Genomic DNA, 12844 nt, shown 5'->3' with positions numbered 1-12844 from the left:
GGGAAGGCAAGAACCGGAATAAATGAATACTTTCTGTCCTAAAGATTCTTTCTCAGGGGGCCAGAGAGCTGATCCCGGCTTAAGCCCTGGCAAGGACTAGAGGGATTAGCCTCTGGGTACCACCAGGTATGGCCCATCACCATAACCATAACGCCTCCCTCCAATTTTTAAAATAAAATAATAAAACAAAAGTCCCTTTCAGGAAGGACCACAAGGGTGGCTCTCTAAGGGGTGTCAAATTTCCTGTGTGAAAGTGAAGGGGGAGTGAAGAGAATGAGAGTCAAGTGGAAGTCCCGAATCTTGGGGACTTCTTATAACAAAGCAGGGAAACTGAGGCATTCCAAAAGACTTGTGTTCAAGAAAACCAGTGGAGAAACAGCTAAGTCCAAGAGATCTCTTTTCCTCAACACCCCATTCCGAGTCCCCCGGGAGACTTGAGGACCCACTCCCTAGATTGTGGAGTCCCTCCCCTCTCATCCCCTCCCTAGATTCAGGGCGGGACCGCCCTGTGAGTCAGCTACTCCCCGATTCTACCCGGGAACGGACAGGGCTGGTGGTACTGAGTCGGTGGCCGACGGTGGGTCCAGAGTGAACAGGTGTGCGGGGCTGGTGTGCGCCCAAGGCACAGCCCTAGGTCTGGGGGTGCGACTCCAGCCCGAGAGACCCGCCTTCCCCGGCCTCGCCCCTCCCAGTTCCCCCAAGCCACGACGCTTCCTGGCCCCGTCGCAACTATGGCTGAAGAGCAGCAACCCCAAGTCGAACTGTTCGTGAAGGTAAGAACTGCCCCTCTCCAGGCCACCCTCGGAATCCCTGGAAGGCGACTCTCACTTTTCACCACCTCCAGCCCCAACCCCCTTAATCCCTTCTTCCTTCCTTAACCCCCAGCCCCTTGGGCACTATTTGGGGGTGTGTGTGCGTGCGGGCAAGGTGGGGGAGGAGAAGAGGAAGGTGCAGGTAAATGAGAAGTCGTTAACTCCACTCGCAAAGTTGCTCAAAGTGAAGTTTCCAGCAGCCTGAAGGACTGGGGTGTAGAGGGGGACCCAGGATTGGAAATGGACTGGACTGGAATGGGGTTGGGGGAGCAGCCCGCAGACAGTCGTGGGTGGGGGAGTTTCGGCTGGGGAGGTTGAGGTGTTTTTGTGTGTGTGCACCCCAAGTTTCCAGGAAGAAGGTGTGGGGATGAAGTGATGGATGTGCGTGGGAAATCCCGGGCAATTGTGGAAACTCGAGAAAGGGAGCTGATGGCACGATGACATTTTAGCTGGTGCTGCTGCAAAGCTACCCTAGGGGAGAGCCACCAAACTCTAGACTAGAGGAAAGTTGGGTTAGGATGTTTAAGGTTTGGAGGTTGTAGAACTCCCCAAAATTCCTTCCCTCTGTGTGGGTGTGGTTGAGGAGAGGAGCCCCCACAGCCTTTGGATGGCACAGGCCCCTCTCCTCTAGGTCCTGCTTTCTCTCTCTTCCTATGTGACAACTCTGCCTCCTCCTCTGTCTGTGCCTCCTACTTTGCACATTCTCCCCACGCTTCACTTTCCTGCCGCCTTTCTCTCCACTTCCTCCCTTTTGTTCATCTGTGTGTGTTATAGCCAGTTTCTCCTTGGTTGCTTGGCCAGGCCTCCACTGGCAGCCTTTACCACTCTACTACTCGCAGCCAGACCAAGTCCAGCCTGCTGGATCCATCCCCCACCACTTTAGGTGTGGTCCCCAACTCGCTTTCACCCTAGCCTAAAGGGCTATTTTTACTCAAGGGTGAGGCTGTACTGTAGATTTTGGCCTGCCCAGTTATGAGGAATCCTCTGAATTCAGAGCCCTGGAGAGACCCTAACAGGGTCTGGGGAGGGTGGGAGTTAGAAGCTGGCTGGTGTTTGGGGGCAGAGACTGGGAAGTACCCAGACTGCCAAGCCTGCTGCTGCCTCTCAGGTCCCCACCCCCGCTCTTTGCCAGGAAGGAAGCTGCTGAGGCTGGAGCAGTGAGATGAATCACCCTCAGCTAAGGGGAGGTGTCCCTTGGGGGATGAAGTCACCACCTGCCAATTAGAGGACAGCCCCTCTGCAAGGCCCACTGTATCTCCAGGGCAAGGTTTAGAGACCCTGGACTCTCCCATCCAGGTACCAGCTTGGGTGAAAGGTGGAGAAGTCACTGGCTTTCAAACCCTACCCTCAGCAGTTGCTACTTCCTTCAGGAACCAAGGCCTCATCAGAGTATATATCTTTAGGGGTTATTCATAGATTGATGTGAAAATTAAGCAAAAATTTATATGTCAAGTGCTTAGATTAGTACATAGAAAATGAAGTATGCTATTTGTTCATTTTCTCTCTCTAGGGCCCAGATCCTCCCTGTTTCCTAACTCTGGTTTCCTCTGCCTAACTTGATGTCCTCACTTCTCTGAGGGCAGAAGAGGAAGTGTGCCTAAAGCTTCTGAATGATCCGCCCCTGGTGTGACCCAGTCCCCCATATGGGAGAACCTAGTTTTGGTGAGAGAGGTACTACTAGGCAAGAGTGTAGTGAAGAGACAAGGTGACATGAATGGATCAGAGAGAATGGCTAAGTAGTGAGGGTGGGTACACTGGCCTAATTTTGGGTGTGGGGTTGCTTTTCAGGCTGGCAGTGATGGGGCGAAGATTGGAAACTGCCCCTTCTCTCAGAGACTCTTCATGGTGCTCTGGCTCAAAGGAGTTACCTTTAATGTCACCACTGTTGACACCAAGAGGTAGGCCCTCTTCTGTTCCTCTGTGAACCCCTTGGGTGCACACATGTGCAGTCACACTCTCACCTTGAAGTTTTTATTCTGAAGCCCCTTTTTTCTTTCATCTTCTCTACCCCCATCTCCCATCTGATCCTCTTTTCCCAAACTCATAGTTGATCTTTTTTCCAGGCGGACTGAGGCAGTACAGAAGCTCTGTCCTGGGGGACAGCTCCCATTCCTCCTATACAGCAATGAAGTACACACAGACACCAACAAAATTGAGGAGTTCCTGGAGGCAGTGCTGTGCCCCCCCAAGTAGGTATAGGGTCATTCAGAAAGGGGAAGTGAGTAGTATGAGAGGGAGAGATAGAAAAAATGGCAAACAGGCAGTGGTGGACTGGAACGGAGTTGTTGAGTTCTTCCCCAGAAGAACTCTTATTCTGTTTCTCCATTGACTTACAGGTACCCCAAACTGGCTGCTCTGAATCCTGAATCCAACACAGCTGGACTGGACATCTTTGCCAAATTTTCTGCTTACATCAAGAATTCAAACCCAGCACTTAATGACAGTGAGTTTTTTGGTTCCTAAGAAGAATGGATGGGGCCGGAGAGATAGCATGGAGGTAAGGTATTTGCCTTGCATGCAGAATGATGGTGGTTAGAATCCCGGCATTCCATATGGTCCCCCAAGCCTGCCAGGAGTGATTTCTGAGCATAAAGCCAGAAGTAACCCCTGAGCACTGCCTGGTGTGACCAAAAAAACAACAAAACAAAACAAACAAACAAAAAAAAAAAACAAAAAAAAAAGAAGAAGAAGAAGAAAAAGAGGAATGGATAAGATTCAGATGTTGGGAAGCATTTCAGGCACCCAAAAATTGTTTTTAGATTGATGAAGTAGCTGTTGACAAACCACTACACCAACTCTCACTTTAATTTTGCTTAATTTATTGCAATTCCATAAATTCATGACTTATTTTTAGGATATGGAGCCCATACCCAATCCCCAGTTGTGGTTTGAGGACCATATTCTAGGAATCAAACTCAGACCTGCTCCAAACAAAGCACATACTCGAGCCACTTGAATAATTTCCCTTGCCTCCCATGGTTCATGATTCTTTAAGGCCTACTAGGCTCAAGGGACTTTATAGGATATTGGGGATCAAACCCAAGGCATCTGCGTGCAAGGCAAATACACTACCTGCTGTGCTATCATTCTGAAGGCCTGTGTTCTATCAATAAGCTACATCTCTAGCTTGAGTCATAATTTTTTTTATTTGGTTTGGTGCTCCTGGGGATCAAACCCAGGGCCTCACACATTCAAAGCAAGTGCTCTACCACTGTGCTACAACCCTAGCTCATGGGGATTATGACTTTTAAACCACTCTTTATTGCTCCTTAGTCTTTTCTGCCCCAGGGCACATTAGTTGGTGGACTGATAAAATAGGGATGTACTTATAAACAGTGATTCTAGATCCAGATTACTGAGCACAAATCTTCTTTGCTATGTGATTTTGTGTAATTATTATTATTGGGGGGGGGCAGCTCTCAGGGGTTCCTCCTGACTCTATACTCAGAAATCAATCCTGGCAGGCTCAGAGGACCAAATGGGATGCCGGGATTTGAACCACCATCCTTTTGTATGCAAGGCAAATGCCCTACCTCCATGCTATCTCTCAACCACTGTGCAATTATTTTTTAGCCTATCTGCAAATCCATTTCTAGATCTATAAAATGAGGATGACATTATTTTTATGGATTGATGTCAGAAGTGAGTTTTTATATATAAAGTACTTAGAATAATACTTAAGGGCCCGGAGAGATAGCACAGCGGCGTTTGCCTTGCAATCAGCCAATCCAGGACCTAAGGTGGTTGGTTCAAATCCCGGTGTCCCATATGGTCCCCCGTGCCTGCCAGGAGCTATTTCTGAGTAACCCCTGAGCACCACCGGGTGTGGCCCAAAAAACCAAAAAAAAAAAAAAAAAAGAATAATACTTAAAAAAAAAACTAATGACATTGTTCATTACTTTTTTTCTTTTTCTTTTCTTTCCCTTTCTTTGTTTTTGGTTTAGAGGTCACACTCCCTTTGCTGGAAGGACCATATTTGCCAAGGTTGGAACCTGGGTCTCCAGCAGGCAAAGCATATATACAGAACTTTAAACTATTTCCCTGGCTTTAGTTCCCCCACCCCACCCCCCTTTTTATTGTTGTGTTTTTTTTTTTTTTTTTTTTTTGTGGTTTTTGGGTCACACTCGGCAGTGCTCAGGGGTTATTCCTGGCTCCAGGCTCAGAAATTGCTCCTGGCAGGCACGGGGGACCATATGGGACGCTGGGATTTGAACCGATGACCTCCTGCATGAAAGGCAAACGTCTTACCTCCATGCTATCTCTCCAGCCCTTGTTTTTTTTTTTTGAGGAGGGTGGTGATGCTTTGGTCCACACTCAGATTAAACCCAGCTATTCCACATAAGCAGTTTGAGTTCAGTCTTTAGTACCATCTCTCTGACCCACCTCCTTTAAAAATACTTTTCTTTGTCTTTTTTGTAAATAATACTTTTTTTGGAAAAAAGAGGAGGGCTACACCCAGCAGTATTCAGGATTTACTCCTAGCTCTGCACTCAGGAGCCATTCCTGAGCCTGGGACCAAACCTGGGTTGGCCTTGTGTAAGACAAATGCCCTGGCCAGTGGACTATAGCTCTGGTCCCCTTTTTGTGTATATGTATATTTTTGTTATCATGGCTATAATAGTGTCAACTTTTTTTTTTTTTTTTTTTTTTGTGGTTTTTGGGTCACACCCGGCAGTGCTCAGGGGTTATTCCTGGCTCCAGGCTCAGAAATTGCTCCTGGCAGGCACAGGGGACCATATGGGGCGCCGGGATTCGAACCGATGACCTCCTACATGAAAGGCAAATGCCTTACCTCCATGCTATCTCTCCAACCCCCATAGTGTCAACTTTAATGGTTTTGATAAGTGAAATTATTAATCCCTCTACCACTGCCCAGCCCTCGCCCCCCCTCTTTTTTTTAGGACATACCCAGCAGTTCTAAGGGGTTACTCCTGGCTCTGCACTCAGAAATCATTCCTGGCAGGCTCAGGGGACCATATGGGATGCTGGGGATTGAACCTGGGTCCTTCCCGGGTCTTCCACATGCAAGGCAAATGCCCTACTGCTGTGGTCCTTTCCCCCACTTTTTGGGAGGGAATGGTGATCACACTTGGCTGTGCTCAAGGGTTATTCCTGGCTCTGCAATAAGCTATCACTTATCATACTTAGCTATTCAGATGTCTCAAGGTACCATCTGGGGTGCCAGGGATGAAACCCAGGTCACCACATCTAGGTAACCACCTACCCACTTTCTGGCCCCACCTTTTGAAATTATTATTATTATTATTATTATTATTATTATTATTATTATTATTAATTTGAGACCATACACAGCAATGCAGAGGTTTACTTCTGGCTCTGCATGCAAGGCAGGCACTTTACCTACTGAACTATCTCTCTTGGGCATAACTCAGTTTTGTCTATCTTCTGGTATTCTTTTTTTGTTTGTTTGTTTTTTGGGCCACACCCAGCGGTGCTCAGGGGTTACTCCTGGCTGTCTGCTCAGAAATAGATCCTGGCAGGCACGGGGGACCATATGGGACACCGGGATTCGAACCAACCACCTTAGGTCCTGGATCGGCTGCTTGCAAGGCAGACTCCACTGTGCTATCTCTCCGGGCCCTATCTTCTGGTATTCTTACCAATTCTCTCTTTCACAGACCTGGAGAAGGGGCTCCTGAAAGCCCTGAAAGTTTTAGACAACTACTTGACATCCCCACTCCCAGATGAAGTGGATGAAACCAGTGCTGAAGATGAGGGTATCTCTCAGAGGAAGTTTCTGGATGGCAATGAACTCACTCTGGCTGATTGCAACCTGTTGCCAAAGCTTCACATAGTACAGGTGGGTGGTCACTAGGGAAGATTGTGGCTCATGTGACTCTTTAGAAGCTCCGATTTGGGCTTCCTGTGACAACTACTCCACTTCCTTAAGATTTCTTAGAATGGGGCCCGGAGAGATAGCACAGCAGTGTTTGCCTTGCAAGCAGCCGATTCAGGACAAAAGGTGGTTGGTTCGAATCCCGGTGTACCATATGGTCCCCCGTGCCTGCCAGGAGCTATTTCTGAGCAGACAGCTAGGAGTAACCCTTGAGCATCGCCGGGTGTGGCCCAAAAAAAAAAAAAAGATTTCTTAGAATGTTACAGACATCACCTCATTTATCCATGACTGAATTTGCTGGAAATAACACTTATTTTAAATAATTTATTTTAAGCCATGCATATTAACAAATAGTGATATTATATGCCATGCATTTAAACCAGTGTCCTGGGATTTAGTAATAGCACAGTGGAGAAGGCATTTGCTTTGCATGCAGTCAGCCCCGGTACAATCCCCAGCATCCCATATGAACTTTGAGCCTGCCAGGAGTGATTTCTGAATGCAGTGCCAGGAATAATGTCTGAGCACCACTGGGTATGCCCCCAAAACAAAAAATAAAGTGTCCTAGCATTGCTTTCAAGAATGGTCTTCCTGGGGTCTGGGGAGAAAGCTCAAAGGGCTAACACATGTGTTTTTCATGTGGAGTTGTGGATTTGATCCTTAGCACAGTATGGTACCCTAAGCACCACCAGGAGAGACCTCTGAGCACTGATCCAGTAATAGCCTCTAAGTACCACCAAGTGTATAGTGACTACTTACCCAGAACAAAGTGGGGTGGTATAGAAACCAAGAATCTTTTTTCATTCCCTCCTGGAGCCTGTGGCCTGCTACTGCCACTGCAAGGAGGTTTCAGAGAGAAGGAGGGAAGAAAATTCATCAGCCAGAGGTTGGGGGTGGGGGGAGCTGAAGGGAGAAGGCGGGCGCTAGAGGGGAGGCCTGGGTTTAAGAGAGAGAGAGAGAGATATACAAAGCAGGCAGCATTTCACCAATGCTTTATCTCTGGCCCCCTGTTGACTAGCAGGTGCAGCTCTGGTCACTATCCTTCCCGGCCCTCCAGGGTCCAAATTTTTCCTTTTATACCCAGCATGACAGGGGGCATGTCCAAGTTCAACTGTCATTACAGTGGAGGCATCCAAGGGGTGTGTCCAAGTCCAACTGTTATTATATCAACAGAATATGGTACAAAAGCAAAAAACAGCCAAAGAGATAGCACAGTAGTAGGGTGTTTGCTTTGCACACAGCTGATTCAAGTGAGATGGTTTGAATCCCAGCATCCCATATGGTTCCCTGTGCCTGCCAGGAGAAATTTCTGAGCACAGAGCCAGGAGTAACTTCTGAGCGTCACCGGATGTGACCCAAAAAACAAACAAACAAACAAACAAAAAAAGCAAAAACAAAAAGCTCTTTCTGGATCTGGGAAATACATCAAAAGGCTAGAACTCATGCTTGGCATGTATAGGAGCTTGGGTTTCATCCCTAGTACTTCTATGGCCTCCTTGTCCTCAAGCATTGCTGCATGTACCCTTGGTGACTCCATTGGCAAGATCCCCCCACAAAGGAAAAAGTTTGGTGATTATGGACCAAATCTAACGGTGCTTAGGGATTATTACTTCCTGGCTCTGCACTCAGGAATCCCTCCTGGCAGGCTCAAAGGACCTTATGAAGTGCTAGGGATCGAACCCAGTTTGACCATGTGCAAGGCAAACACCCTTCCATTGTGCTTTCACTCTGACCCTGAAAGGAAAAGTTTTTTTTGTTTTTCTTTTAAATTTTTTTTTGGGGGGTCACACCCGGTAGCGCTCAGGGGTTACTCCTGGCTCCACGCTTAGAAATCATTCCTGGCAGGCTCGGGGGACCATATGGGATGTCAGGATTTGAACCAATGACCTTCTGCATGAAAGGCAAACGTCTTACCTCCATGCTATCTCTCCAGCCCCAAAAGGAAAAGTTTTAACTCGAGTCAAAACTTCTACTTCCTGTGTGTGTATGTAGGTGTGTTTGTATGTGTATACGCATGTTTGCACATGCGTGCATACACATTCCTGGCCATTTCTGGCCTTGTGGTGTGGGTTTTTCTATTTGGTGCTCAGGCCCAGGAGCTACAAGGGCCACAGCCAGTAATGCCTAAGAGTCACCAACTCAGAATTCTCACATGCTAGTCAGGTAAGGTGTTGCCTTCCATGCTGCTGACTTAAATTCTAATTCCTTTCACTGTATATGGTCCCCCAAGCACCAAGGGTCACTTTTGAGTATTCAGCTAGACATAGCCCCTGAGCACCTAGGTTATGACCCCAAACCAAAAATCTCCCATATTTTTATTAAGGCTTCAAAGCTATGGTTTTGATTATGAAACAGCCAAAAGGCAGTTTGCCACACAGCTATGTACTGAACATTTTTGTATAAACACAGAGTTTTGTTTTTGTTTTGTTGCCACACCCAGTAGTGTTCCTGGCCTTACTCCTGACTCTGCACTCCAGGAAAAATCCTGCTAGTTTCAAGGACCATATAAGATGGCCAGGGATTGAACTCAGGTCGGTGTGTGCAAGGCAACCCTACCTGCTGTACTATCTCTCTAGACTAGACTGAAACAAAGACGTGTGGTTAGTCCTTTCTTGTTCTCAAAACAACTAACATTTATTTATTTGAGAGCACACCTGAAAGGACTACTACTTTGGGCTCAGCATTGGTGGTACTCAGGGAATTATGTGGTATCAGGGATTGAGCCTTGGCTTCCTTTATGAAAAGCATAAAATCAATCTGATGAGTGCTTTCTCTGACCCATAATTTGATATCTAGACCAAACTTTTTTTTTTTTTTTTTTTTTTGGTTTTTGGGTCACACCCGGCAGTGCTCAGGGGTTATTCCTGGCTCCAGGCTCAGAAATTGCTCCTGGCAGGCACGGGGGACCATATGGGATGCCGGGATTCGAACCCATGACCTCCTGCATGAAAGGCAAATGCCTTACCTCCATGCTATCTCTCCGGCCCCTAGACCAAACTTTTATGACCTACTATTGTCTTTACAGAGTGGAAAAAAGTATTTTGCTTTAAAAAATAATTTAAAAAAAAAATAGGAGCTTTAAGCTCCTATTCAGTTGCATTAGAGGCTACCATTGATCATTCCCACTTCCTTACCCCCAATCTTTCTAGTGACATTGCTCCTGGGATGATTTTACCCACTTTGAAAAAGATTGGGGGCCAGAGAGATAGCATGGGGGTAAGGCATTTGCCTTGCATGCAGAAGGATGATGGTTTGAATTCCGGCATCCCATATGGTCCCCTGAGCTTTCCAGGAGCGATTTCTGAGTGTAGAACCAGGAGTAGCCCCTGAGCACTGCGGGTATGACCCAAAAACCAAAAAAAAAAAAAAAAAAAGAGAGAGAGAGAAAAAAAAAGACTGGTTTAATTGAAAAGATTAGACAATCACATGGTTAAAAGTCAAGGGAGTAGGGATCAGAGCAATAGTTCAGAAGGTAGGACTCTTAATTTGCATGCAGCTGACCTAGGTTTGATTTCTGGCATCTTATATGATTTCCCTGAGCCCACCAGGAGTGATCCCTGAGTGCAGAGTCCAGGAGTGATTTCTGTTTTGTTTTTTTTTTTTTTTTGGTTTTTGGGCTACACCTGGAGGTGCTCAGGGGTTACTCCTGGCTATCTGCTCAGAAATAGCTCCTGGCAGGCACGGGGGACCATATGGGACACTGGGATTCGAACCAACCACCTTTGGTCCTGGATCGGCTGCTTGCAAGGCAAACACCGCTGTGCTATCTCTCCGGGCCCCAGGAGTGATTTCTGAGCACTTAGCCAGGAGCAACCCCTGAGCATCAACAGGTGTGGCCCAAAAATAAAAATAAACAAACAAAAAATACAAAGTAAAACAGACCAAAGTTACCCAGGGGTCTCAAACTCAATTTACCTGGGGGCCGCAGGAGGCAAAGTCGGGGTGATCCTTGAGTGCAAAGTCAGTAGTAAGCCTTGAACATTGGGGGGTGTGACCCAAACAACTAAAACAAAACAAAACAAAAAAAGATTCTTCTAGGGCAGGGCCACAAAATGTACGGAGGGCCGCAAATGGCCCTCGGGCCGCGAGTTTGAGACCCCTAGACAGATAGCTCAGTCAATGAGTTGAGTTTTGTATCCTGGAGGTCCAGGATCAATCCCTAGTATCTCAGGATTCTGAGCACCACTGGGTATGTGGTCCCTCCAAAATAAACAATAAAAAAATCTGTAAAAACATAATTTTTTATGATTTGTGAGTTATATTTTAAAAGGAGAAAAAGTAGTACCATGGAAGAGGATGGTCTGAAATAAAGGCTGATTATAGTTGGCCAGGATTTCAGTAGAGAAGGAGGATATAGACATTATAAGACTGCAGGTAGGGGCCGGAGAGATAGCATGAAGGTAAGGCATTTGCCTTGCATGCAGAAGGACGGTGGTTCGAATCCAGGCATCCCATATAGTCCCCTGTGCCTGCCAGGAGTGATTTCTGAGTGTGAAGCCAGGAGTGATCCCTGAGCGCTGCCGGGTATGACCCCCAAAAAAACAAAAAACAAAAAAAGACTGCAGGTAGAGGTTTTTTTTTTATTGTTTTAGTTTTTGATTTTGAGGCCATACCCAGTGGTGCTCAGGGCTTACTCTTAGTTTTTGCATTCAGTGATCACTCCTGACAGGGCTTGAGGACCATATAGAGTTCTGGGGATCGAATCAAGGTCATACTCATGCAAGGTTGGTAAGAGCCTTACATACTAGTAAGGTAGTCTGGTACCTAGTGAGACCTAGCTGTCTCTTAGAGAAGATGATGAATATGGGAAGTAAGAAGTATAGAAGGAGGGTCTGGAGAGATAGCACAGCAGTAGAGCGTTTGCCTTGCAGCAGCTGAACCAGGACAGATGGTGGTTCAAATCCCGGCATCCCATATGGTCCCCTGTGGCTGCCAGGAGTGATTTCTGAGTGCAGAGACAGGAGTAACTCCTGAACGCCGCCAGGTGTGACCTCAAAACAAAACAAAAACAAACAAAAAGAATTATAGAAAGAGGGAAATAAAGGTTCTTGAATGCTTGGGCTAGAAAATATTTAATGTTTTTAATGTTTTAGGGGCCAGAGCAGTGGCGCAAATGGTAAGGCATTTACCTTACAGGCAGCTAACCTGGGACAGACTTCAGTTTGATCCCCTGGCATCCCATATGGTTCCCCAAACCAGGGGCGATTTCTGAGCACGTAGCCAGGGGTAACTCCTGAGCATCACTGGGTGTGGCCCAAAAACAAAATAAAAATAAAATAAAATAAAGTTTTTAGGGGCCGGTGGGGTGGCGCTAGAGGTGAGGTGTCTGCCTTGCAAGCACTAGCCAAGGAAGGACTGTGTTTCTATCCCCCGGTGTCCCATATGGTCCCTCCAAGCCAGGGGCAATTTCTGAGCACTTAGTCAGGAGTAACCTCTGAGCATCAAACGGGTGTGGCCCCCCAAAACAAAACAAAACAAAAAAAAAACAAAAAAGAAAAGAAATAATGTTATTTAAAAAAAAAATAAATAAAGTCATTAATGTTTTAGATTTGTGGCCACACACCTGACAATGCTCATGGGGTTACTCTTGGCTCTGACTTGAAATTACTCCAGGCAATGTGCAAAAGATCATATGGGATGTCAGGTTTGACGATCAAACCCAGGTTGGCCTAGTGACGGCAAGCACTCTAACCCCTATACTGTCTTTCCAATCCTAAGAACCAGAAAATACTTTAATATAAGCTTTGGGAAACCACAAGCAAGGCAGTCTTGTCTCTGTGAGGCTAACTTGTGCTACTCTTCTCTAACCCTAGGTTGTATGTAAGAAGTATCGTGGATTCTCCATCCCTGAGGCCTTCCGAGGGGTGCATAGGTACTTGCGAAATGCCTATGGCCGGGAAGAATTTGCCTCCACCTGTCCAGATGATGAGGAAATTGAGCTGGCCTACGAGCAAGTAGCCAGGGCCCTCAAATAGGGCCCCAGGGCTCCCTTGACCCCATCATTTTTTTCCACAAAGGCTCAGGGTAGTTTGCACATGGCTACCCAATGGACACACTCCAGAATGGTCAGTGGGCAGAGAATCCTGGAGCATTTGTGCAGGGCTGGCTGGGGGGGTGGTGGGAGGTGGCAGTGAAGAGAAAGGCTGAAGTTGTGGGTGGTTTTTATTGTGGGGTG

General features: G+C 46.8%; 1 protein-coding gene across 1 annotated transcript; it reads left to right on the top strand.

Moving 5' to 3' along the window:
• The first annotated feature begins 579 nt into the window (after positions 1-579).
• Positions 580-12815, top strand: CLIC1 (chloride intracellular channel 1). The gene is made up of 6 exons (XM_049765142.1): positions 580-773; positions 2601-2710; positions 2876-3001; positions 3149-3255; positions 6452-6633; positions 12483-12815. Exons 1-6 carry the CDS (start codon positions 732-734, stop codon positions 12642-12644), a joined length of 729 nt encoding a protein of 242 aa, XP_049621099.1. The 5' UTR covers positions 580-731; the 3' UTR covers positions 12645-12815.
• The last annotated feature ends 29 nt before the right edge of the window (positions 12816-12844 follow it).

The sequence above is a fragment of the Suncus etruscus genome, chromosome 18, assembly GCF_024139225.1.
Source record: "Suncus etruscus isolate mSunEtr1 chromosome 18, mSunEtr1.pri.cur, whole genome shotgun sequence".
Classification (NCBI taxonomy): Eukaryota; Metazoa; Chordata; class Mammalia; order Eulipotyphla; family Soricidae; genus Suncus; species Suncus etruscus.
Note: the sequence above shows the minus strand (reverse complement) of the source record. Positions and strands in the feature narration are given on the sequence as shown.